Below are 26,962 nucleotides of genomic sequence, written 5' to 3'. Positions count from 1 at the left end.
AAGGAAATGAGTATATGGCTTCCAGGCTACTATTAAATGCGCCTGATTACTCGGTCTCTGGTCGATATACGATGGGCTTGGTAGATTCAAGACCTAGTCAAATGGAACGCGTGACTTTATAAGATAATGTGTCATTGTATGAATAATCGTGAATGTCATGTCTACAAATGATATTCATATAACATTACCAAGAATTTTAATGCAGTCATAGATGCTGGGAAAGTTTTACTTAAGCGTTTCAAATCCCCCAGCTCTTGCATTTTATTCTTCTTCCTTTCATTATCAACATCCACAAATCAATACCATAACTTTCTAAGAACATCAAAACAATACACCATGTCAAACCAAAATAACAGCAACGATGCAAACAAAGCTCAGGGCGAAAAATATCCTACCCTTCGTCTCCCAGGTGAAATGATGCAACAATCCTTTGACAGGCTTGCTCGCGAAGCTCGGGAGTTGGGCGTACATCCTGATATACATGTTGCAAATGCAGCACGTAACTCAGCAAGACGCTTTGATGTTCCCAGTGATCCTCAAGCAGATGGTAGCACGAGTGGCCATGCTATTACCGTCAATCCACAAGATGGAAATGGCACAAGTGGTATGTCACTCACATTTATCTCATGGAACATTACTGATATCAAGTTAGGTGGTGGTCAGAACACCTCTTCCGCTCCGCAAGCATCTAGTGGCTCTGGTGCTGGAACATCCAGTGGTAATGCATCGCGTCAGTCAAACCCAGGAGCTCAACGTGATTAACCCGGCGGAGTAAATTTCTCGAGAAATGGTACGGGTGGGTATCATTAAGGCGAGAGATTGGGACTGGTTTTGGCGGAAATGGAAATGGAGATGGAGCAAAGGAACTGGAAGGATGGAAATAAAAATATGGTATCGTATCCGGGAGGTGGTAATCGGTTTGGCCACATACAACTTGTTGATATGTGATGGATTTAGTAGATTCGACAATTAGTTGAATTGAATGCGTGACTTTACAAAATAGTGTGTTGTTTTATGATTAATTGTGCATTTCATATCTACAAATGACTCCTCCATTAATTCAAGAAGGTATGAGTCTCTCGCTTCAACCCGCCACGCCGCCAAATCTCAACTTCAGCAGCCCTTCTCCCACCCTCTTTACTTCTTGGCACTCTAGCTTCGCCCCCCTATTCCCTCACCCTCTCCCTTGACTTATCTCCCCCATTCAGCATCATTACCAAGCTGTGTGCTCCTCAAGCAAACCCCATAGCCCCCGCTAATAACATCAAAGTTCCCTCCCAACTCCACAAAAACAACCCTTCACCCATTCACCCCCGAAACTCTAAAATACACCCGCTGCCGCCAATCGAGAAACAATTCCGAACTTACATACCGCCGAATTATCTTGGAAAGTAGCTATAAGCTCGTAGATATTTATTGAGACGAGGAGAAAGGTTGTTGGTGTTAGGGAAGGATTGTTTGAAAAGGGGCGGAGGGCGGGGTATGAAATTGAAAACCAAGAGACCAGGAATAAGTGAAGAAATCTTACAAATTAATCGTAAAGCCTCGGGACTATTGATACTGAACTCTTCCATAGTGTTTGAGGGATCGATCATATCAATAATACGAGTGGCGATTGTGACGGTGGTTATGATGGTCAAGACCTATTCCGGTGGTGAGCGTTTCATTTTGAGAGGCGACGCGTGACTGATTGACAAGAAGGCACTGGGTTTCCTTTGCGGCACTTTCAAAGAAAGGAGCGAAAGAAAAATGTTGTGGGTGACAGATGAGATTTATATATTACCTCGCCAAAGGTGCAGAAAAACCCGTTGAGTGAGATATCGGGGATGTTAGTATTGATTTGTGCGATATATTAGGTAGACACTTGTATTGGTTGAACTGGGAGATCATTATAGAAATCACTTGTTTGATTCAGTATTTCCTTGTTATATCGTGAGATGCGTAACCATTTCTTTGTACATGTAGTCACGGAACATGTAGTCAAGAAACCTACGGAAAATGCGGAGCAACCTCACCTATTTAGGATTTCAACTGATATCGATTGTTCAAAGTTGATATCAAAACCAGCACTAACCTCAGAATGGAAATTGGAATAACCAAAGCTACTCAAGAATCCCCATTGCTCAATCACCCTTAGACTATAGAATCCATAAGTTTCAAGCGGGAACATCGGAGTTGGACATGTGTGCTGAGTGTTAGGGGATGTTGATGGCATACAATTACACCATGATCATGATATTGTCTGTCTAGGACCTGATCTTAAACCAGATCTTCGGAAGCTCTAACCGCGTCAAATTCTAACCACATCAAGTTAGCAATCCATCCTCGACACCCACCAGGTCACGGGATGTGATGACTAATCAACTCTATTTGCATTACAGCCAAGAAATTTCGCATTCCTTTCCTCTAACTTATCAACAGAAATAATAAGTAGAGACAAGATTGTATAGTCTAACTTCCAAATCATATATGCTCGATCTGTCATGTCAATCTTTGAGGCAATTATATTGATGTTCAATACTTTTTGGAGTTAAGCTCTTCATGATGCCTATCTGCTCTTCTTTCTTCTCTCTTTCTTTACAAGTTCTTTTGTCTTGTGTCTTTCAGTTGATTTCCTTTGTCAAAAGTTTTGAGCAATTTGTTCCTTTGACAGAACTGTGCAAAGACTCAATCATCCACATGAAACACAGGATGGATACCTTCAATATCCGGTCACTTATTAAAATACTAGACAGCACTTCTCGATATCGAACTTGCTCTAAGTCATGTCAAACCGACGTGGTGGGAAATCATCTTCTTCTTCTCGTAGACCTGTAGCTTCTAAACGGGAGCCTGATACGGTACTCAAAGGGAAATATGGCCCTTACCCGGGAAGACCAAACGACAGACACAGCGGATTAACGCCAATCGTGCCGCACATTACAAGAGACGGAGTTGGTACAGTCGATGCGAGTACATTACGAAGAGAACAGCAACAGAGGAATGCGTTTTATAACTTCACAGCAAAGCAATTGCTTGATTTGGATGCGAATATAACATCGACAAGATCTTTGAAAGCAAGCGATTTGAACATTCCATTACTCCCCTGCTTTGTAAGAGACCGATGGAAAACAAATGGCGAGCCGCATGCTCTTGGTCAATTAGGACCCGGGAAGTGGTTTGCCAAAAATGATGTTGTGTGGGAATTATTACAACCAACTCTTCAACTTGCCTCAATGTTGTTAATAAACATTCAGAATGACTTGGTACATTTACTCAAACCCGATTTCGAATTATCTAATAAATGATATATAGTATGATACTTTATTGTGTGGCACACGAATCCCAATCGATCCTGAAAGAATTCCTGAAAATCTACCAGAGCACGCCACACCAGAATTCGTAAATGCGCTTTTTTCTACCGAGCCGAGAGGATTAACTCCAGATGATCCAGCTCTCCAGAAGAGCAAGAAGATGCTCTTACATGCACTGTCAAGTTTTGTTTTCTTTAAATTCATAGACGTTTCCGAGACGATCTCTTTCAATGGCTGTACCAAGTGTTGATTGCAGAGAATTCCAGATGGTCCACCACTTCTTCACTGTCATATTATTTTAAACCACACCAACCTCGAGCCTTTACTACGACCTGACATCACAGCTTCTGAGAAGCTGGCATATCAATGGAGAGTGGCCGTCACACTCACTCATGAATGGTAAGCGACACCTCCTCTATACTATGATTACATATTCTAATGCCCGTCTTTAGTTTTCATGCAATGTTCAATATAAGCGACTTTATTCGGGCAAAAAAACATAAAACTCTGTCAACTTGGAACTTGGGCTCGGAGGTAAGTCACTGGGACATCTCAAGGATTCCCTCATTGCTAATTAGCCAAGCCATATTATGAGAATCACTCGATTCAAGAGTGCGGCTTTTTGATGGAGCAGGTTGCCCTCGGTGGTGTTACTCGTGGGGAGCGGAATCCAAAGGGCTCTTTGTACCCTACAATCGCTCTTTTCTGGACCGAGTGGCCAACGGTTTATTGGGCGAGCTACACGTCTAATTTTATGTTAAAAACACCCGCTCTCAATCCTCGATACAATTTTTACCCGATACCAGTAACTCATTTTGAAGACGTTCACCAGATGACTTTCTGGCTTCATACTGTCAGAGCATTTGGTACTAAGATGCTTGGCCTTAGATCCAATAAGGTGAGGATGCAGGTTACTCAACTTCCGCATTTCCCTGAAACCTATGTACTATGTGCGGATGATGGCGAAGTTGAACACTTTGAGTGGAAAGCTAGGCACTTAACTTTAAAATCAAAGCAGGATATGAGTCCAGATGAAAGACGAGCTTGCAAAGCTGGGGATGATTTAATTAAAAGAGCAGAATTGAATGAAGAGTTTTTCATCGAAAGCTCAGAACAATCCAAACAAGTGAAGGCTATTGTCGATTTCAATAAAAGTCTGAAGGACAGACTCAAAGCTATTACTTCGGAAAACTATTCTATTCCAGAACAGGAAATAAGACAGCTAGATCCGTTGGAGATCATCAAGACATCCATGCAGACTCAATATAATATGCTTATGGGTGCTACAATGGCTCATCGTGCAGCGGTTAACACTTATTTTCAAATGGCGATTTCTGGAGATGCTCCCATCGAGATTAAAGATCATTTATTGCTGTTCAACCAAGGATTTAGAGGATTTGCCAGACAGATCGCTCACGAATACTGGACGGATGAATTATCTCAAGATTATGAAGACATAGATGAAAAGCTAGAATTTTTGCGACAAATGTTATATTCGCCTACCGATGCAAGAAACGAAAAATATGCACTGGAATATGAGGAATTTGGAGAGATTGCAATCATCATGAACGCCTACGACCAATTCCACACTGAACCTGAGTTTATGAAACAGGTGATTTCTCAAGGGGTGGAAGTCTTGGAAGCTCGATGGAAAAGCTCCCGGTATTGCAGGACTTGCGCGAATATTATAAAGTTGGCTACAAGTATATTAACTGGAGAGACTGCAGACGCTTTCGATACGATCAATAAGATCGAAGCTAAGATACAAACACTGATATTTTTGTTGAATGGGGAAGACAACAAGCGTTGCGAATCGTGGACATCGACACTGGATGATATGATTAAGAGGATGAGAAAGATTGCATCAGAATTGTTTGATAAGGTTATGGCCACAAGGGATATTGAGGTGGATGAATATGATCCTATGGATGAGGATGATATATCAACGGATAATGATATGGACGATACTGATGAAGTGGATCTCATTTCCGGTCAGCCTGCTTGATATTATGTCATCTACAGAGAGACCAAAGGATTTTGTACATGAGATGGTTTCCAGACTCCAAATATCTCACAAAATGTTGGACAGCTCGACATCTAGATAAATGAAAATTAGCTGTGATATATCTCAGAATGCAGAGTTGTATCATGCTCAAGGTGCACTCTTAGTAATTCAGATATTAAAGTGAATAACTACCTCAATCATGTAACACTAGTTGAGCGGCGGCTAACGAACACGTCAATGACCCCTAGGAGATGTGATAGATTAATATTAAAGTCAATCTAATCCATATCTATTTCCGAATTTGAAGTTGACTTGACTGGGATAACAACGACTCTTTTCTATTCCTCAGCTCAATGATAATCAGAATGCTCAAGATACAAATCAAAACATCTTTGCTTTCTCCTTTGTCATTTTTCAATTAGCTCAAAATCACTGAATCATACGCCCGCCATGGCTGCCGTCTCAATAATTCTGATGCGAGCACTCAACACCGAGTAAAATCAATTTTGAGGGGTTTTCTCAACTCACAATCTAGCTACAAATATCTCCCTGGATAAACCATAGGACAATCCAATCAACACCCATCATACTTCACAAATTATCACATCTACTTGGTGATAAATCACACATCCCAAATCATCATGTCACTCTATTTTTTTCAATTCAACATACGAGTAAATCTTAAAGTGATGATATCACATTAACACTTCACCGACCCACCTCGGTAATTTTGCCAAATTGGTTTAGCTTAGACGGAGCGAGTGGTTTATGAGTTAGTCTGAAGTTGGATGATGGATGTTTTTTACATGTCAGAGAGTGTTTTTTATAGAGAGGTGTGTTATACATAATATATTGTAGGTTAAGTGTATAATCGTCTTTCTCTGTGGTTTGCGATGGTTTATTTGTTTATTCGTCTATTTATTTATTTATACAGTACACGGCTGTAATGACTGAAGTGTGAGTATGGATTGGCTAAGCTGTTTGGAATTGTATTATTGTTGTAAGTTGGTTATGAGTTGGTTATGAGCAGGATGGTTCGAGGATGAGTGTTTGGATAGTAATACAGCTAGGTAAATAGGTTATGGGGGTGCGGGAATATATGTTGGTATGGTGATCTGGGATGGAATAAAAGGTTCTTTTTTAGGAAAGGTGAGTTGAGGAATGTGAGAAAGGGATAGATGGAGGATAAGAGAGGTTATTGGCGGCCTGTGGGATTGTGAGAGTATGCAAAGCCGTGGAAGGGATACTGGTAGAAAGGTTAAAATGACATGATATTTGCGAGAATCAAGAAGTCGTAGTGGTGAGGAGAGGGTAACTGGGTAGATTGTGATGGGGGGAGTTCAGAAAGGAGGTTTCATAGATAAAGAAGATTTAGTGAGGAGGAAGGTGATCTTACAGTGACAGGACGGGGTACTTTTTAACGGTAAAAGATATGTTCCCAACGAGGAAGTGGTAGTGATAATGAAGCTGGCAAGTTAAATTTCAAAGGAACTCAAAATAGGTACCTATCTAGAGAAAAATCAACGAAAGTCCTATCCATAAAGAGACAACAAGTTGAATATAAATGAGATCCAACCATCACACAGACTATCCCCACGAGAATCCATCCTCGCAGTATCAATATCATCATGGGATATTCCCGATCTTCATAATCAAAAAGGAATCATCACCAAGTCGAGAAGAGAACCAGCTGAACAGACCATTCTCCTCCACATACACATACACATACACCTCAAGAACGAGAAATGAAAGATCGAGAAACCCCGATCCAGACCCTCCCCAAAATACAAAAAAAAGAACAAATGACATCCCAAATCTTCTGATCCCTTCCATATTTCCCCACATGTCTCAAAAATCTACATCAATCAATCCATCAATCCAGAAAAAGCGATATGATCAACTTACCCGAGCCGTTGGTACCCTTTATTTTCCCCATACATTGGAAATGCAATGCAACACCTCTCCCAAAATCAAGGATATCGAATCTCTCATATTCTAGAATCCCATCATGCACATTCCTGCGCGCTGAATTTTCATATAGATCCCCGATCAAATGAACGTATGTATGTTGGCGTGTCCACATTCCGTAGCATTCCTCGCCTGCGCGAAATAGAAACACTTCCTCATCTGACCCGAAAGAAAAATATCACTCTCGGTCTTCGCCGCGGAATGTGGGAGAAACATGTGTTGTTTCTGCCTCTGGCTGGGTCGGTCTGCTTCTGGTGTTTTTGTGAGGTGCGATGCGAAAGCTGGGTGGATGGGTCGATGGGATGGTAGGAGTGGAATGTGTAGGATTCTGGGGCAAGGGAGAATGAACCGATGAGAAGAGAATTGATGAGAAAGGAGGGAAAGTACAGAAAAGAAGATACATATATATACATACGTATATATATAGATATCCCTCCTTCCTTCGCATCGTTTAAACAAAAATCACATCATTCAGATAGAACTAAATTAATTCTCACACAATATCATATATACTATTCAATAGTATCCCACTCCCCAACTCCCCAAACCAACATTCAGATTCCAAACAAGGAAATCAATAAAAAATGCACTTCTCAACCCAAGCCCTCTTCACCACCACCCTCCTCAGCACCCTCGTTCTCTCCATCCCCCAAGGACCACCTATGAACGGCGGCGGCGGCGGCGTCCAAGGAAATGTAAGATCTTACTTATCCCCCTCTCCTCCTTCCTTTCCACCCCCTTCTCTCTCCCCCCCCTTTCTCTCCCCCCTTCTAACCCCCCCAGTGCAACTTCTTCTGCTGCGAACGCAACCTCGGCACCGGCGGCACCCTCTGCAAAAACAACACCGCAATCCCGCATCCATATTCCGACGATTGCTCCACGATGCCGATTGGAAATAAGCCGAATGGTGATGGGAAGGCGACGCCCGTCTGCTGTGCGAATCCTAATTGTGCGGGGCAGCCCGGGTGGTGGACGCCGATTACGAATGTTTAGGTTTGGGAGAGGGGGAGGGAATGGAGGAGAGGAATTGAGATTGAGATGGAGATTTATATTGGAGGTGGGAAAGCAAGGCCGGGGAAAGAAATGGCAGCGATGTTCTTCTGGAATCCAATCACAGTGTCGCATGTAATGAATACACGAAGTGTGCGAGGTAATTACAAGTTCATCAATCCTCCACATCTTGCCGTCGTATCGCAGAGCATACCACCGGGCCGGGATAACACAAACAATTCAACGATTTATCTCAAGGGATGCTCAAACATTTTCATTCTATCGTTTGTTTATTTCTTTTTTTGTTTTCGATTTGAAAGTTTCATTATCAATGTTGTTATGTTGGTGTTATTTTGTTCAAGCGAAAGTTTCGTTATTTTGACTTGTTGGAGCGAATTAGTTGGTTAGTTCGTTAGTCAGTTAGTTAATTAATTATTTAGTTAGTTAGTTTAGGAAATATAGTATAGTATACAGAGTGATACAATACAATACAATACGATTAGTACAATCATTTATGCTATTTGAGGTTACTATGGGAAAAGGGATATATGATATGATGTGTGTTTATGTAAATTTTTGAATGCGGACGATTCAGAAGCCAGAGATGCTTAAAGAGATAATCCATCAGACTTATACAGTAAATATTCCAGAACTAGAAGTAACGATATTTCACAGAACATATACTATTCCTCTCATGTGTAATTCTAATCGCTCAATCAATAACCCATAAACAAAGTACTGTAACAATTCCCGAAACCAAAGTCTTCCAAATAATCGCAAAAGCCCACGCTTGATCAACCACCTCCCTCAAAGTTTCCCCTTTCTCCCATCCTCAGAAAGCTTCAAAATGTATTTCATATTCTCCTTCTGCACACTCTCCCACAACCCAGTCTTCCCTCCTGATTCCTTTCTCAATTTTTCCTCCTGCGTCCTAAAGAAATCCTCCGCGCTTCTCATTCTTCCCGGGTGAATCTCATCCAACAATTTATAATCTCTCTCCAACACTCCATCTCGAAACTGCATCCACCAACCCGTGAAATTTCTTCTAAAACTCATCGTTGCCTTATCCTTTGGATCCGCATTAAATCCCGCTGGCGTGTCAGCCAGTGCTCCCCATCTTTGAAAATACGCATCGAATTCGGTATCGATATATTGCGCCGGATGGCCCGTAACTTTCTCAAATGCGGTGGCCATCTCAGAGTATGGGATATTCGCAATGGCGACAAGGAGATCCATACCATTACTACGCTCTGGATGATCGAATAACCATCGAACATAGGGTCCGCAATCTTCCAAGCTCACGTGAGGTACTGCGCCATCTCCCAATGGAACTCTCCATGTTACAACACCATTCTCTACACTAGGTGTCATGACTGTAAGTTCTGAGATGGCCATTTCGATATACGGACCCGTGGTAAACAATGCGGCTCCCATTCCATTGGGGTTACTTTGATTTTGCCACAAGATCCATTCACCGATTCTTCCTTTCCCATCATAATGACCAACATGATATTTTTCCTGCCATCCACCTTTCTTCAAGCCATAGTCAAGATTTCCATAGACGAAGAATTTAATACCCTCCTGAATAGCAATTTCATAAGAACGAATGGCCCAAAACATTTCGGTTTTTTCTCCCGTGTTGAATCCATCAATGTTAACAAATGCTCCATCGCAACCTTTGTAGCCGGCACGAAGAATCTCTTCATCGGCAAAAGTACCTTCGAAGAGTTCTACATTTCCAAGAGCGAGAAGTTGTTGAGCTCGAGTGGATGTGGTGTCGCGGGTAAGAACTCGCACCTGATACTTTTTATCGGCAACGAGAGATTTGATGACAGGAATGCCTTGAGCACCTGTACCGCCAATGATGAAGATTTTTGAAGTTTGATGAGATGACATTGTGTTTGAGGATTTAGTTGTGTAGAAGGTTTGCTTGAGGGGAGAGGAGAAGAGAAGTGTGGTATTTTTGAGTATTGGTTTTGATATTTTCAGTGCCAGCTGTGACTTTATAAATCCAGATAACCTTACTGTTGTATTGAAATATAACTAACTAGGTATTGATCTGATTGATGCTTTCCACGAAGTCAAAAAATGTTTACTAAACATCTTGGTCAACATGATTACTCATTTTGCATATGGTTGGTTCAGTAATCATTAATTGAGGTTATTCAAAGACGGAGGATAATGACGCCAAAAAAAGAATAGTAATCAAATAAATCATTATCAAAATGATTGAATATCTAGGTACTTATTAGACATATATAATTGACTGGCCAGAACCACAGTATTTCTCAAGAAAACCCTCCGTACAGTATCTCTCGAAAACCCCTCCGCGCAATAAACATAAAACATAGATGTCACTGAAAGATTGTAAGAACTCTAGGCTCCGAGCCATGTCCACTCCATTCAGAGGTTTCCTTGTCTCATCGCTCCATCGAATTTTGCGACGGTTAGACTACGAGTGTGTCCACTCCATCTTTCGCGCATGATGCCAGAGTAGAGGAATATCAAGAGAATGACGGGGCGATACCTCATATAAGATCTGTATGACTGAGATACAAATGGAATGAGATCTGTATGTAACATACATGAATTCTGTATGAAAGAAGATGGAGTCATTGACTATAATAATTGACATTCAATTGAAATCATTCACTCATCTCTGGTGAAATGGAAGAAAAGAAGATTCACACAAATCTCACCAAAATCCAATCTTTCACCGAATGACCCTTATTTCCACTACTAATCAAATCACGTGATTATACCGCACCCCGCGTGATGATTTCCCCAATAATTCTCGAGCTGTTAAAAACACTCAACGAGATCGAATATCAAATTGATAATTCTCAATCCTTCAAACTTCCAAAAGAATAATACATTGGATTCTAGACTCTTTTTGAAGAAAAGCTACACACCATCATACCTCCACATCTATTCTTTCAAAAACTCTACACGCAATTCAAAATGGCATCTTCAATTGTCGACCGCAAATTGGATCTTCTCTATTTGATCTATTTCTGCTTGCACATCCCGGTTTTGTTCTGTAAGTTATGATTCTTCTTTTCTAGACAGTACGAGGTAGTGTTGAAGGATTGTACCTTGGAGATATCTTTTCATCTACTATTTCTTTCTCAATCCTTCAATTCTTAAACTAGTATTCGAATATAGAAGAGTCTTCTCATCATCTTCCTCCTCTTCTCTTCTTTCCTCCTCTCCTCTTCTTTCCTCCTCTCCTCCTCTCCTCTCCTTCCCTCTATCCCCCTTCCCTCTACCACCTCCCCTCAGGTCTCCCATTCTCAAACCTACAAACTAACCTCTCCTCTTCCCCTCTAGTAATGGATCTCCAATCTCTCTACCCCGCCTCCCTCACCCCAGCATTCTTGACCGCCATCAAAAACTCCCACATCGCCAATTACAACGATTTATTCTTCGTTTCACCACCCATCTATTTCAATCTATTTGTTTGGTTGGAATGTTTGATTCATTTACCTGTTAGTTTTTGGGCTATTGGAGGATTGTTGAGAGGTATGTTTTTTTGTTTTCTATTTCTGTGTGTGCTTTGTATTGGGTGGTTGTGATGGTTGGGTTTGGTCAGATGGTAGGAAAAGAGAGAAGGAAAAGAGAAGGTTGGGATGCTCAAGACAAACCTGCTACTATGTGGTATGCTGTCTATTTACATAAGTGTGTAACAAAGATATTTGTGCGTCGTCAGAGTAATCAGGCCAATTTTACTTCTGCTGTTCAAGATGTTCAATATTTGGACATTCGAATGTCTAGTTTCTTTCCTCTTATCTCCTATCCACAACCAACATACCAACATTGTCTTCCCTTTCTTTTCTTCTCTCTTTTTCCTTCCCATTTCCTACGTATACTCTCCTCTTCCTCCCCGCTCCGAACCCACCCTCACAACATACACTAACCCTCTTCCTCTAGATTCTCCCCGCATCCCTCTAATCCTTCTTCCATACGCCCTCGAAACTTTCCTCACCACCCTCGTCTGCATGCATGAATACGCTTACTGGCCCATTCCACGCTATCAAAAGGTTGATTTGACTAAACTTTATGGTCCTTATATTCTGTTGTGTAAGTATTCTCTTCTTCTGTAAATATGGAATAGATGAGATCCGACCTCCTCCCTCCCTTCAACAAATAATAATAGAATAAAAATTAACTCTATACAGCAATTGTAATGGCCATCGATATGTTCGTCCGTCTTTGGCGTATCGTTTCCGCTTCCACCGCCGCAAAGAAAGGAAAGAAGAATATCTAAACATACTTTCTTCTCGAGGTCTCAACCATCAATCCTGCAGCCAACCAACCTTCTAGCAATTCAACAAAAGTCACTTCATTTCCCATTTCATCGAAAACAGCGCATGATACCCCAAAAGAAAAGTTTTTCAAAGCGAATTGGTTATGAAGATTTTTAGTCTAGGATCAACTACCCTCAACCAGGTTAGGTTGAATCAGTTTATTTCAGATCAGATTACATAGTATTCTAGAATTCTGAATATAAAGTATACACACATACACAGACGTGCATTAAAATCAAATTGTACGATCATAACATATTACTCATCATCGATAGATACATTATATGAGTTCCATATGCATGTGAAGTTGATTATGAGTAATCGAATCAACCCATTCATTCTATCCCATCACCCTCCCAGATCCCAAATCCCATTTAACCTCATCCCAAATAATCCAGTCCAATTCAACCTGCAGCTGCCCTTCATTCCTATTTACCTATTTACCTCCTCCCCCGCGCTCATTCTAACTTTCTAATTTCAACCCCTCGGATCTCTTCACCACCTCTCTACACCACCGCCACCAGATCCTCCTCTCCACTAAACCCCATACAATATAATATACAACAATCCGCGTAAAATCCCGAGTATCAAGAATCACAACGTCACCAGCCATATCACTCAATCACTCAGCCACCCAATTGGATCTAAAGCCTCATCCATAAATCCTCATCTCAAATCCCTCAAGTCCCTCAAATCCCATTAAATTCTTTCTCTCCACCCCTCCCCTCTCCCTTTCAAAAGACTCTCTTATTATTACATTTTTATTCTACTCTTCTACTCACCTACTCTTCTACTCAAATTAAAACATATCTAAAATATAAAACAGAGGATCTTATTACTCGTATCTCTGGATCTGAGTTTATTTTATAGATTTCTCTTAAATTCTACTATTATCTCCCTTCTTATTCCCTTCTTTTCTTTTCAATAACATATTGATAATAATAACAATCATAGAAATTACAAAAATAAATTTCATTTCAAGATCAAATTCTAAAAGTACGCTTCAAGACTAATTACTAGAACGAATAAGTACTAGATAAGTCTAACTTTAAAGATTACTTCTTAAAACTAATTATTTATTTATTTTATTCTGATATAATTTTATTATATTATTCTGCTCTAGATATTATATATTATATAAAACTTAAACTTGATATAAAAAATATACAATGTAAATAGATAATCTTTTAATCTTACTTTTTCTCTTATTTTTATTCTTATTAATTTTACTATCTTCTATTTATTATCTATTATATTATATCATATTCTAATTATTTATACTCATATCTCATTTACTATCTATATTACAATCTACTTATATTTCAATCTTAGTTTATTTAAATTCTGTTTATTATCTATTATATTTATATTTAATTATATTCATTTATACTTATCTATATTTTATATTATCTAAATATTATTCAGATTTATATCTTATATATTATTCATATTATAATCTACTCACATTTTACTCTCAGCCCTCTGTTCTATTCTATCCTATTCAAATCCTATATAAATTCTACTTATTATCTATTTATTTATCATCTATTATCTATTTATTATCTATCTATTATCTACTTTATTCATATCTATAATCCCCCCCCTCTTTTTTTTTATCGAATCAGCTCTTTCTAATCTCAACCTCTTAATCTTCTAATTCAAATATTAATTATATTTTATATTTTATATTTTATATCTTATATCTTATATTCTATTTATAGTTTACCTATTACTCAAATTTAAATCTAAATCCAAATCCAAATCTAAATCTAATTTTAAAGTTGATTTCTAAGTTCTAATTCTGGTTCTAATTTGATTAATTATATTAACTATATATTTATTATATATTTCCTTATATACCTATCTTATTTATATCTATATTAATATTCATACTCATATTCACATTCTCCTCCCCTCGTATATCAGATTAGCTCTTTTAAATACCAACTAAAATATCAATCTAAATACTATCTCAGACCCCCCCCCCCGCTCTCAAATCCAATTCTCAAACCCCTATTCTATCCTATCCTATCTATTCTATTCTATTCTATTCTATCCTATTCTATCCTATCCTATTCTATCCTATCCTATTCTATCCTATCCTATCCTATTCTATCCTATCCTATTCTATCCTATCCCATCCCATCCCATCCCATCCTACCCACTCTCACCACCAAACCACTCCAATAAATCAAAAAAAACTCAACAACCAACCCATCATCTATTCTATTTCCCTCTACACTCCACTCCACTCTACGCCATAGCCTATCCCATCCTATTTTATAACTTCTAATCCATTCTATCCCATCATCACACACATACACACACTCTCTCTCTCTCCTCCTCTCTCTTTCTCCACACTCCACCCCCAACCAAACCCAACCCAATCCCTCGAGCGCAGCGAGCCACGGGGGTTTGGGGGCTTGCCCCCATCAACGATCGCATATTATAATTCTGTATAAAAAGTAAGATCTATTGATATCTATTTAGGTATTTGAATCTGATGTTTAGAAATAGAAATAGAAATAGAAATAGAAATAGAAATAAAATTAAAGATAAAATTAAAGATAAAATTAAAGATAAAATTAAAGATAAAATTAAAAAATATAAGAAAGATATAAGAAAGATATAAGAAAGATATAAGAAAGATATAAGAAAGATATAAGAAAGATATAAGAAAGATATAAGAAAGATATATAATATAAAAAGTTAGAAATAGATATATATATATAAAGATAATAGTAAAACAATAAATTATTATAGAATAATAGTACTATAGAATAATAGTATTATAGAATAACAGTATTACAGAATAATATTATTATAGAATAATAGTATTACAGTCTACTAATCAAACAAAGACTCTTATTCCTAATATTTTTTTTAAAAAAAAAGAAAGAAATGTTTTATTTCCCTTCCCTGCCCTTCCCTTCTCTTCCCTTTCCTTTCCAATCCAATCCCCATTAAAACTCTTCTCTCATTCAGACTCCCCCTTCCTCATACACAAATCAACAATCAAGTCTATAACCTCCAACTTCTATTCTCAGAGAAATCACAACATAGTGTGAAACAAATAAACTCCACCCAGTCCATCCCATCAAGCGCTCTCTCCATGCCTTCCCTCCCCCCTAATCCCCCTTCCCTAACCTCCCCAAACCCCAAATCCCTAATCTCTCTTCCCATCCCCCCTCCCACTCCCACCCCCCACAAACCCCCATCCATTCCCTACCGCTCCACCACCACCACCTCCAAACCCACCCCCCTTAACCCCATACCCCAACGGCGTCGCCCCACCCAAACCCTTACTATTCGCGCCTCCCAACCCCCCCACCCTCGCCAACCTCCCACTCCACCCCCTCATCCTCCTCGGAACCTCCCACCCTACCATCCAAGCCCCCATCACCGTAGCTCCGGCTCCAAACGCTACAATGACATATCCGATCGTCATCCAATTCACATGACCCCCTAGCCCATTCCATTCTACCTTTCCATTTTCTCTCGGGAGTAATGGGGTTGGAAACCAACGAATACTCAATTTAAGAGGTAATTCATCTCCAATAATAAGTTTTTTAGTAAGAGCGGCTGGACCCGTAATGTGACTTAAAGGACTCGTACTATATGCTACTCCACTGTCGATTACACCCGAATCATGTTTTTGAAGATGATGTTTTGGGACGCTATGAAGAAGAACATTTAGGTGAGTGGAGATATGAAGGTGGGAGAGTTGTAATGTTCCTGAGAGAGCGAAGGTGAGAGGAATATATTCTTGTTTATAATTTGGATAGCTGTTCATGTGATGAACAGTGGGTGCGGGTCGAGAAGGAATTCGACAGGAGAGAGGTGCATCGGAATGAATATAAAATTCGAGAAGATGAAAGAAAGGATCTGTTATCAAAGGAATTGTACAATTGAGTTCTATATTTGAGGGAATAGTCAGTATGTGATCAATTTTCTAATAAAACGAAATGAGAATTAAAACATACCTTCTTCAACTCCATATTTTAATTCCAATGGTCTTCCCGTTTCATTACATATCGGAAATGGTATGTATTTTAAAGAATTGTCCTCTAGTTGAACATGTTCTCCTGTATCGCTAATTGAAAAGTTAGCTTTTATTTCTTAAATTCTCATCCTCAATCTTTTGCTTTCTCTTCATGCAAAATTCCTCAAAAAGCTCTCGAGATCCATATATTTGAATCTGCTCATAATCCATTCGGTATTTCGACCATGTTCTTCGGCACACACACATAATTCGTATTCGCGCACATTTCGGAGCTGCATCCTCATCCTCGCATATCCATCAATATCTTCCTCTCCTCTCTCCACTCTCTAAATCTCTCATCTGCTCTTCCTCTTTTCTCATATCCTCTGCTTCTCTTTTTCTCCTTTTCCCCTTTCCATCTCTCCGATACCCAATCCATTATAATATTCTGCGAATCGCGTGCGTTCGTATCGTTGCAACTGTATGTGTGCCGAAGACTTCCCCTCCTCTTCCCTTTTCTTTACCACTCAAATTTCCAATCCTCCTCGCACAAACCCTCCACCCTCCCCTTCTTTCCTCCCTCTCTCCAAAAGCCCAAATCATACAAAACAAGAAAAACAAGACTTACACATCCCTCTCCATACACTCGACCTCAATCCCTGCCCCAAAATGATAACTCGGCAAAGGCAACCTCTCCTCATCCTTCTCCACCCCTTCCAATCCTTTATCTCCCCTCTCCGTCTCTAGCGCAAGTACACCTCCTCCCCAAATCCCCATCCCAATTGCCAACCAATTAACCACGCGCATATTTGTTATTTTTTCTCGTTATTTCCTTTCCTCCTCTCGTTTCGTCTTTCTTTCGATGTTTCTTTCGATGTTTCTTCCCTCTTCCCTTTTCCTTATCTCTCCCTTTATAAAACTTCGCAATCCCGCAATCTCGCAGTCCAGTAACCTCGTCGCCTTAACTAATCCCGTATCTCAAACCGTAATCTTTGCTCTCTGCGCTTTGCGCTTTGCGTTTCCCTTCCAATCCCAATCTCAAGTCCACTTCCAATTCCAATCCTAATCCCTTCAATCCCTTCAATATTGAATCCCGATCCCCCCAATCCCTTCAATCTCAACTCCCCCCGTTCAATATTAGATCGAATTCCTTACTCGTAGCTTGTACTCGTAGCTCGTCGCCCGTTCTTAATCTCGTAGCTCGTAGCTTGTCCTCGTAGCTCGTTGCCCGTTCTCGTTCTTACTCTCGTTCTCCTACCCGTCACAATCCCAATCGCAATCGCAATCGCAATCGCAATCCCTTCCTTTCCCTCAAATCCCTTCCCTCAAATCCCAAATCTTTCCAAATACCCTCTCACGTCCTCAAATTCCCTATCCTTCCTTTCCTTCCCTTCCCTTCCTTTCCTTCCCTTCCTTTCCTTCCCTTCCTTTCCTTCCCTTCCTTTCCTTCCCTTCCTTTCCTTCCCTTCCTTTCCTTTCCTTCCCTTTCCTTCCCTTTCCTTCCCTTTCCTTCCCTTTCCTTCCCAATCAAATCAACCCAAATCAACCCAAATCAACCCAAATCAACCCAAATCAACCCAAATCAACCCAACCCAATTCAATCAAACCAAACCAACCAATCAACCACAATCGCACAACAAAGTCCCAATCGCAATCGCTATTATCACAAGATAGATTAATTAATTCCCTTGAAATCACAACCGGCCGCAGTTACAATGACAATCACAATCACAATGACAATGACAATCACAATCCCGATAATCTAATCCAATCTGATCTGACCCAAATTGAACCAAATTGAACCAAATTGAACGAAATAATCAGAACTGAACACTTTGCATCATCAAAAAAAGTTAAGCTCTCCAATTAATCCGCATCCATCCTCCATTACTGATTAGGCATGGGTTGTCATGCAGGAGGTAAAATAAAGTTTACGCTAGCGGCCGCTGTCATCCCACCTTTTTCCAAGATGGGATGAGAAGGATGTTCATTCATTTATTACCAAAGTCACCGGGAAACTTTAATACTTCAAAAATGATTTGATATTCATATTCATTCATTTCATAACCGTATCATATCTTTAACTAATCAACCATCATTCATTCATTCATCCATATTCATTCAAATATCCAGATGCAAATTCATCTCCTCATCCTATTTTTTATTTCCCCCCCCCATTTTACTATATCGAGAAAATCCTTTGCCTTCCGTTCTCATTTCACGATTACCACATCCTGATTATCCCATAGCTTTTCCCCATCACTTCCAGTTCTCATTTAGATGTTAGACTTCTTCTTGAAAGCAGCAATCAATCCTCCAGTACTGCTATCATGCTCTCCAACATTACCACTAACATCTAACTCGGCTTGAATCTTCTTAGCCAAGCTCTTACCCAGCTCAACACCCCATTGATCGAAACTGTTGATGTTCCAGACAGCTCCCTCAGTGAAGGTGAGATGTTCGTAGTAAACAATCAAAGCACCAAGAGTACCTGGGGTAATCTTTTGGGCGAGGATTGATGTGGTTGGTCTGTTACCCAAGAATGTCTTGTGCTTGTATAATTCAGCTGGGGTGTTCTCAGCCTTGAGTTCATCTTCTCCTTTTCCAATCATGAGAGCTTCAGCTTGAGCGAAGAAGTTTGATGCCAACATCTTTTGGTGCTTGTTGTTATCGATTGGGTTGTGTGATTCAGCGGCCATGATGAAGTCGGTTGGGATCAACTTAGTACCTTGGTGTACAAGTTGGAAGAAAGAGTGTTGGGCGTTTGTAGCTGGTTCACCAAAGAGAATTGGACCAGTTGTGTACTTGACAATCTTTCCATCACGAGAGACAGCCTTACCGTTAGATTCCATAGAAAGTTGTTGAAGGTAAGCTGGGAATCTGTGGAGGTATTGATCGAAACTGTTTGTTTCAATTAGCCATATGCAAGAAGAGCTTAGATAGATAAAACTTACGGAGAAACCAAATGAGTTTGAGCACCAAAGAAATCAGAATACCAAACACTCAAGAGACCAGCAATAACCGGAATGTTCTCCTCGAGTGGAGTGTTCTTGAAATGCATATCCATAGCATGTGCTCCAGACAACAACTCGTGGAAATTCTTGAATCCAATGTGAATAGCAACACTCAAACCAATTGCACTCCAAACACTGTATCTACCTCCGACCCAACTTTCGAAACCAAACATGTTCTTAGCATCAATACCAAACTTGGTAACTTCGGCTTCGTTGGTAGAGAGAGCAACAAAGTGTTTAGCAATGTCACCCTTTCCATCAGTCTTCTTCAAGAACCATTCCTTTGCGGAGTTGGCATTGGTGACAGTCTCTGCAGTAGTGAAAGTCTTGGAAGCAACCAAGAAAAGAGTAGTTTCTGGATCAGAATCTCTCAATGCCTCAGCCATGTGTGTACCATCAATGTTAGAAACGAAGTGAAGGGTTTGTTCTCTAGCGCCATAGTACTTGAGAGCTTCAGTAACCATAACTGGACCACTATAATCGAATTAGCTATGGACGCACTGGGTATGCCACCAAACTTACAGATCAGAACCACCAATACCAATGTTGATAATGGTAGTCAAAGGCTTTCCAGTGTAACCCTTCCACTCTCCACTTCTAATTTGTTCCGAGAATTCCTCCATGTGCTTCAATTCCTTGTTGACACCTGGCATAACATCCTTTCCATCCACGTTGATTGGATCACTAGTCACATTTCTCAATGCAACGTGAAGAACAGCACGATCTTCAGTGAAGTTGATTTTCTCACCCGCAAACATCTCATCGCGCAATTTCTCCAATCCAGCTTCTTTTGCAACAGCCACCAATGCCTTGATTGTATCTTCATTGATCAAATTCTTGGAGAAATCAAAGAGAATCTCCGAGTTGTCGGCAGTGTTCTTGAAGGTTTTGGAAAATTTCTCGAATCGTTGAGGGTCCTTTTTGAATTCATCCTTGAGGACAAAGTTACGGCCAACATTGTCATGGTGAGATTGGAGAGCACTCCATGCTTTGAGTTCGGTTGCTTGAGGCATATTGTAGAGTTTTCTTTGAGTTGTTGATTATCAGGTTTAGGGGGAACTATGGAGAATAAAGTTAGAATGGAGGTAAGAATATTAGATGATGATGGGTGATGAGTGATGGGTATTTGACAATCTTCAAAAGGTTCTTGTAGATATATCTCCAAATGACGAGTTCAACAGCAAGAGAGAAAAGAGAAACGCATACCTTTATATTCCCTCTTTAGCAATAAATTGTCCGAAAAGACAAGAGAGGTATTCCTAGTATCTCCGAAAGGTCTGCAAATAGAATGGCTTTGATATCTTGTCAGTTGAGAGCTTCTTAAGATAGATTGAATAATCCAGAAGAAATGGAGATGGAGATGGAAGAATATGTGTTTAGTTTAGAATAGGAGTAGACGGAAGGAATAATATCAACGGAATCTCTCTCTCTCTCTCTCTGTCTTTCGACTCTGGAAACTTCGGTCGGTCGAATGTTGTGTAGGTGGGTGGGGTGGGGTTAAAGCAGTGACACAACACCATTCAATCATTCATCCAGATTGAATGAATTCTTGGGAGGTTGAGAGGTTGAGAGGTTGAGAGGAGAGAATATCAACATACCTTTCTTTACTTGATAGAGATTCAATGTATACAGATATTAGATATGTGTATGTTTGTATATTTGTATATATGTTTGTATGTAACTGAGTATGTACGATACTCGTAAGTATATAAATATGAGATTCCCAAAAAAGAGGGAAAAAAGGAGGGGTTCATGCAAGCTCTTCTTCTATCGTACGGACTCGGAACAACAAGCAGCAACAACAAATAAAATCCAATAAATGGCTTATGACGTCCATGTCCATGTCCATGTCCATGTCCATTGTCCATACCAATCCAACCTAGGAAATCCATAACCATAATCCATCATCCATCATCCATCATCCATCATCATTCCCCCCAACCACTCAATTACGACCAATAGCCAAGTCGAGACACTCACGCTAATGGTGGGATAAATAAGAAGTGAGAGGGAGATGCAGCGGAGTGAGAGACCTGAGTACATTTTGATTGATTGATTGATTGATTGATTGATTGATTGATTGATTGATTGATTGATTGATTGATTGATTGATTGATTGATTGATCTGTTCATCCATTTACTCCTCAGGGTAATCTTCTCAAGGTAATCTTCTCAGGGTAATCTATCCATCCAACTTTTACAATCAATCTACCTATACAGAGAGTACCAGTAAAGGTAGATTCAAAATCAGATAGCTACTCATTCCCTCCCCTCCCCTCCCTTCATCCTCTCTTTTTCCTCCCTCCTCTCCTCTCTCTCCCCATCCCCAAACAAAAATAACCTCACAACCAACCTCCATCAAAAATCAACCCCCCTACATCCATCACTTCGTACCCTTCATACCCTTCATACCCATTAAGCAAATCCCAACTCCAGCTCACTCCAGTCTAGACCCTCTCTCTCTCGGTGAATCCCAAAAAAGCATAGAACATCAATCCCAAATCAAATCCAAACCCAATCCCAAAAAATAAAATCCGAAAAAGATCGGATCGGAACAAATCCTTCTTTTCTTCTATCCACATCCACCAACTAGATAAATCGGGTACCCTACTTTCTGGCCACCCCTGTTTTGGGCCACCCTTTTACACCAAAAATCACTTTTTTAGCCTATTAATATCTTTATCAATATATAATATAATTTGATAAAAATTTATATATATATAATTTAAATCGATTTAAGTCTATTCTGAAATTTTTAGAATTTTAGGATTTTTCTATATTGAGATTTAAAATTTCAAAATATTAGTTTTTTAATTTATATAAAAATTATATATAAATTTAGAAATTTTATAAAATCTTTAATAACTTTTTAATAACAATTATTAAAACAAAACTATATATATTTTTGAAACTTTTGAATTTAAATCTATATAGAAATTTTAAAAAAAAATTAAAAAAAATTAACAAATATAGAAACATAATATACAATAAGTTTAGAATAATATAAATAATCCTTGTTATTTTGAGAATATCCTTTTAAATATTTATTTAAAAGAAATTTTCTATTTTTTCTAGATCTATTAGATTAAACATACTATAAATTTATAATAAAAATTTATAATTTATTTTTAACCATTTTTATTAGAAAGTTATTAGAGATTTTATAAAAGTTTCAAATTTGTATAGGATTCTTATATAAATTTGAAAATCGATATTTTGAAGCTCTAGATCTCAATACAGAAAAATCCTAAAAATCTGAAAATTTTAGAATAAATTTAGATCGATCTAAATTATATATATATAAATTTTCAATAAATTCTATTCATAAATAAGAAAGTTAAAAATTCCATTTTTGGTATAAAAAGTGGCCTAAAAGGGGGGTGGCCAGAAAGTGGGGTACTCGACTTATGTACTAGCTAGGGAATCAGCTCTCAATCTTACATAAGCGACCGCCCTCAACTCCATAGCCCGACTCGCCGACTATCATTACCTACCGAGCCGAGCGAGCCTCTACGTAAGCTAAAAAACAGGCGGAAATTGAGTACTCTTTCAAAGGTATTTTTTAATAGATTATAAATTCATTTCAAATTGAATGTTGGAATTTGAAAAAAGCAAACGAAAATTTGAGTCTTGTTTATATTGAAACCAAGTGTTTTTATTATTTGATATTAGAGTTAAAAAGAAATCTTAGTTGTTGAAGGTCTTTCGAATGATAATCAATTCCCGCCTGTTTTTTTGCTTATGTAGAGCGAGCCTACCTACTTCGTAGTCTCCTAGTATCATTATCATTATTATTACCTATCAACCAACCAACCAACCAACCTACCTACATACCTACATACCTACATACCTATATAAAAATATCCATTCATGTATAAAAGCACATCATATTCTCACATTCTCACATTCTCACATTCTCACATTCTCATATTCTCACATTCTCATATCCCATTCTCACATTCTCACATCCCATTCTCTCATCACATCCCATTCTCACATCCCATCCCAATGACAACTAGGTAGTATCTAGGTAGGTAATTGACGAAGAAACAAATACTTCGATTTTCAAATGGAAAGAAGTTCGAACCCTCTTTCGTCCTTCCTTCCTTCCTTTCTATCAAACCCACATACCCACCCACCTGTCCATAACAAAGTGCTTTCGTAACGCCTCTACTCTGCTCTACTCTGCTCTACTCTGCTCTCATGTGATTCCCCAACACTAATTTCAGTGCCGAAGAACAATACAAAAACAACGAATATCCATTTTCATATAACTTCTCATCTCATCTTATCGGATAATATTCTTAGAATTTGTTCGTGAAGAAGAGAAACCACTCCAACCCTCAATCTGTATGCGAATTGCTATCTGGAGAGAAAAGACGCCCGAGTAAAGTTGAAGTCATATCATCATACCACTGGTCATTTCCAGAATTCCAGTTCCCTTTTTCCCTGACTTTCATCCATCTATCTATCCTGTACACTTCCTACGAAACTTGGATCTTTGATACTTCCGCCTCCATCTCCCAATCCTGCAACCGGTCTGTTGTAAGACCATCCAGTAAATTGTTCTTGCATGGTTGATGACAATTGTCCGCCTTCTACCAATGAATCGGCTGGTGCTTGGGAGGTAAATTCCACATCAAAGTTGGTGGTATCAAGAGCATCCGTCTATATGTCATTAGTATATTGCACGTAAACATTTGAAAGAATAAAACAAAATACATACCACGTTAGGTTTGAATGTAGGCTCATACTTTCTCTGGAGTAACTTTCGCCAATCAATACTGTGGAAGAAAGGATGGGCCTTAATTTCCGATGCACCATTTGCACCCAATCTTAGATCTGGTTTTCTGTTGAGAAGTTTCTGCAAAAGATCCTTCGCAGCAGGTGGAACAATTTCAGGACCAGGGAAGTTCAATGGATCGCTCAGAATCTTGCGATACATCTCATTGGTATTCTCATCATAGAAAGGAGGTAAACCAGTCAACATCTCATAGAGCAAAACACCAAGGGTCCACCAATCAACCGTCTTAGTGTAACCTTGTCCCATCAACAATTCTGGTGCCAAGTATTCGGGAGTTCCACAGAAGGTGTTGGTGCGATCCTCATCCTTCATGTCAAGTTTACACAAGCCAAAATCACAAAGTGCAATGTGACCCGAGTAATCCAAAAGAATGTTCTCTGGTTTCAAGTCACGATAAATGACGTTGAAACCATGTAAACATTCTAAAGCGCAAAGGAGTTCGGCTGTGTAAAATCTTGAACGATTGATGTCGAAGCGAGATTCCTTTTGAAGATGATGGAAAAGTTCACCACCGTTGACAAATGCCAAGACGAAATATAACTTTTCGGGTGATTGGAAAGTAAACTTGAGAGGAACGATGAATGGATTGTTGATTTGAGAAAGGACCGATCTTTCTGCCAACGTGTGTGCGACTTCTGATCGTGAAATAATGTGAGCTTTTCGAATGGTCTTAAGGGCGTAAATTCGTTGGGTATCTTTTTTCTTGACTTGCATGACCTTTCCAAAACTTCCTTTTCCAACCACTTTCAAAAGGTCGAAATCTTCAATCTTCAATGCTCTTGTTCTATTCTCAACATATTCCACTCCAATGCGAATCTTTCCAGTACCATATTGAACGTCCAACCATTCCGGTCCACTCTGTCCCAATGTGCTCTCTCTTCTTTGAAATTCTGCAGCGGCCTTTTCCTTGTCTTTTTTTCCCAACTTGGGGTCTTCGACGTATTTGTGCTTTTCTTCGAATCGAGGGTTGATGCGCGTAACACCAAGGAAAATATCTTGACTTCGACCAGATCCCGGAGGCGCATTTGGGTTTCGAAGATATAGATGAACTGCTAATTCGGTAACTCTTGAAACATCAAACTTATATTGAGTATTATCTCCAGCCCATAGGGGGTTTTCAGGGGACCCTGCAACTGAATTGACAAAAACTTGCATCTTATCGAAATCTAACAAGGCATATGGAAGGTATTTGGAGGAGATACGTCCATGGTTAGTAGGAACTTGAATTCCACCTCCAGATGTTTGTGGTCTCATATTCGAATAAGATCCCGCGACTTGGTTTGAAGCCCCGGAACGTACTGAACCTGCAACTCCAAAGCCATTTCCCGCAGATAATGAATTCTGTGTATGATTGCTGAAGACTTGTTTATATTGATCTGGTAGAGAGAATCCACTTCCTTCGTGAAGAGTAACGATGAGAATACCCGGCCGAGGAGCGGATTGTGGTTGAGTGGCTATGGCTTCGGACGCAGCTTTTGAGGTCAGTATACTTTTCGTGAACCAGATTAACGATGTGCGCATACCTATTCCATTATCGTTGATAGATGGTGCCGGACTTGATGAGCCAGATTTCTCATCTTTGGATGATTCCCTCAGAGTTTGTGAAGATGGGGTTCGAGAGAAGGTAGACGTTAGGGGACCAAGATGCGTCTCTTTGAGCTCTAAAAATGGATAGAGATAATTAGTGACAAGTCCAATTCATGTGCTCGCTTTTGACGATTTAAAGCTCAATAGACTTCTCCGAAGTGACGTTGGGTTGGTAGCCAGCAATAAGATTTAGCTCAAGGGGGTAGATCTGAGTGGTTTCAAGATTGACCTGGAATGAATTATAAATGAATTTAACTCACTCTTGGTGATATTCCAAGACGACATCTTGGGGATGGGGAACAAAATTGTATCGGTAGGAGAGGGGGACGAAGGAAGAAGGATAAGTTGTAGGATTCTAGGGAATGAGATTGTAATTGATGTTGTATGTTGGGTGATGGTAGATGGTAGATGGTAGATGGTAGGTGGTGGGTGGTGGGTGGTAATGAATGAGGAGTAAAGTAGATATCGGGATTTCTTCGAGGGATTGACAGTAAAGTGTTCGTTCAGTGCGTTGCGGTCAGGATTTAGCTTCAAACAAGTGCTCACAGGCGATTGCCCCGCCAAAATAGATTGATTGTCAAGGCAAATACAAATACTCGCAATTAATTGATTGATACGATTCGATGGACCGAAGGGATCATGAAGAGAGTGAGTGAGTAATATAATATAAGTGAGTGATATTGATATTGAACGAGTGAACCTTTATAAATCCAGTCGTGGTCGTGTATCAAGAGTAGAATGAGAGGTTGAATGAGAGGTTGAATGAGAGGTTGAATGAATGCGTCTCTATATCAATCAATATGGGGGAATCAAGTAATGGGATTTTGGGTAATTCTTCTTCTTCTCCTCCTTCTCTCTTGTTGCTTTGGATGTTTTTATGTTTCACTACCTAGGTACTCTGCGCGATGAAAGCTTCTCAAGATGTCAAAATAACATACATGTCTCTCAAACTCTCTCTCAATGTTTGTGTTTGACTAGGGAGGGCAGCATTTGTAAGGGGGCGATTTTCAAT

The 26,962-nt window shown here is 39.5% G+C and overlaps 9 protein-coding genes across 9 annotated transcripts; 4 read left to right on the top strand and 5 right to left on the bottom strand.

Annotated features, from left to right (window-relative positions):
* Positions 1 to 336: 336 nt before the first annotated feature.
* Positions 337 to 762, top strand: EAE98_011174 (uncharacterized protein; the record flags this gene model as incomplete). Its single annotated transcript, XM_038958796.1, has 2 exons — positions 337 to 604; positions 653 to 762. The coding sequence occupies 2 exons, from the start codon at positions 337 to 339 to the stop codon at positions 760 to 762; spliced, it is 378 nt and encodes a 125-aa protein (XP_038804800.1).
* A 559-nt stretch (positions 763 to 1,321) lies between these two features.
* Positions 1,322 to 1,657, bottom strand: EAE98_011173 (uncharacterized protein; the record flags this gene model as incomplete). Its single annotated transcript, XM_038958795.1, has 2 exons — positions 1,529 to 1,657; positions 1,322 to 1,395 (listed from the first exon to the last, which is right to left on the bottom strand). Exons 1-2 carry the CDS (start codon positions 1,593 to 1,595, stop codon positions 1,322 to 1,324), a joined length of 141 nt encoding a protein of 46 aa, XP_038804799.1. The 5' UTR covers positions 1,596 to 1,657.
* Positions 1,658 to 2,490: 833 nt separating this feature from the next.
* On the top strand, positions 2,491 to 5,298 carry EAE98_011172 (uncharacterized protein; the record flags this gene model as incomplete). Its single annotated transcript, XM_038958794.1, has 5 exons — positions 2,491 to 3,245; positions 3,295 to 3,538; positions 3,560 to 3,692; positions 3,746 to 3,827; positions 3,877 to 5,298. The coding sequence occupies exons 1-5, from the start codon at positions 2,766 to 2,768 to the stop codon at positions 5,296 to 5,298; spliced, it is 2,361 nt and encodes a 786-aa protein (XP_038804798.1). The 5' UTR covers positions 2,491 to 2,765.
* Positions 5,299 to 7,850: 2,552 nt separating this feature from the next.
* Positions 7,851 to 8,259, top strand: EAE98_011171 (uncharacterized protein; the record flags this gene model as incomplete). The annotated part of the gene is made up of 2 exons (XM_038958793.1): positions 7,851 to 7,961; positions 8,050 to 8,259. The coding sequence occupies 2 exons, from the start codon at positions 7,851 to 7,853 to the stop codon at positions 8,257 to 8,259; spliced, it is 321 nt and encodes a 106-aa protein (XP_038804797.1).
* Positions 8,260 to 9,063: 804 nt separating this feature from the next.
* On the bottom strand, positions 9,064 to 10,152 carry EAE98_011170 (uncharacterized protein; the record flags this gene model as incomplete). The annotated part of the gene is made up of 1 exon (XM_038958792.1): positions 9,064 to 10,152. One exon carries the CDS (start codon positions 10,150 to 10,152, stop codon positions 9,064 to 9,066), a length of 1,089 nt encoding a protein of 362 aa, XP_038804796.1.
* A 941-nt stretch (positions 10,153 to 11,093) lies between these two features.
* Positions 11,094 to 12,819, top strand: EAE98_011169 (uncharacterized protein). The gene is made up of 4 exons (XM_038958791.1): positions 11,094 to 11,296; positions 11,587 to 11,778; positions 12,187 to 12,336; positions 12,435 to 12,819. The coding sequence occupies exons 1-4, from the start codon at positions 11,218 to 11,220 to the stop codon at positions 12,521 to 12,523; spliced, it is 510 nt and encodes a 169-aa protein (XP_038804795.1). The 5' UTR covers positions 11,094 to 11,217; the 3' UTR covers positions 12,524 to 12,819.
* Positions 12,820 to 15,729: 2,910 nt separating this feature from the next.
* EAE98_011168 (uncharacterized protein) lies at positions 15,730 to 17,352 on the bottom strand (the record flags this gene model as incomplete). Its single annotated transcript, XM_038958790.1, has 3 exons — positions 15,730 to 16,478; positions 16,547 to 16,656; positions 17,174 to 17,352. 3 exons carry the CDS (start codon positions 17,350 to 17,352, stop codon positions 15,730 to 15,732), a joined length of 1,038 nt encoding a protein of 345 aa, XP_038804794.1.
* Positions 17,353 to 18,821: 1,469 nt separating this feature from the next.
* EAE98_011167 (uncharacterized protein) lies at positions 18,822 to 20,572 on the bottom strand (the record flags this gene model as incomplete). The annotated part of the gene is made up of 3 exons (XM_038958789.1): positions 18,822 to 19,446; positions 19,500 to 20,033; positions 20,082 to 20,572. The coding sequence occupies 3 exons, from the start codon at positions 20,570 to 20,572 to the stop codon at positions 18,822 to 18,824; spliced, it is 1,650 nt and encodes a 549-aa protein (XP_038804793.1).
* A 2,876-nt stretch (positions 20,573 to 23,448) lies between these two features.
* Positions 23,449 to 26,937, bottom strand: EAE98_011166 (uncharacterized protein). Its single transcript, XM_038958788.1, has 4 exons — positions 26,211 to 26,937; positions 25,887 to 26,024; positions 24,286 to 25,835; positions 23,449 to 24,227 (listed from the first exon to the last, which is right to left on the bottom strand). Exons 1-4 carry the CDS (start codon positions 26,233 to 26,235, stop codon positions 24,024 to 24,026), a joined length of 1,917 nt encoding a protein of 638 aa, XP_038804792.1. The 5' UTR covers positions 26,236 to 26,937; the 3' UTR covers positions 23,449 to 24,023.
* Between the last annotated feature and the right edge of the window lie 25 nt (positions 26,938 to 26,962).

The sequence above is a fragment of the Botrytis deweyae genome (genome assembly GCF_014898535.1).
Source record: "Botrytis deweyae strain B1 chromosome Unknown BDEW_045, whole genome shotgun sequence".
In the NCBI taxonomy this organism is placed as follows: domain Eukaryota; kingdom Fungi; phylum Ascomycota; class Leotiomycetes; order Helotiales; family Sclerotiniaceae; genus Botrytis; species Botrytis deweyae.
Note: the sequence above shows the minus strand (reverse complement) of the source record. Positions and strands in the feature narration are given on the sequence as shown.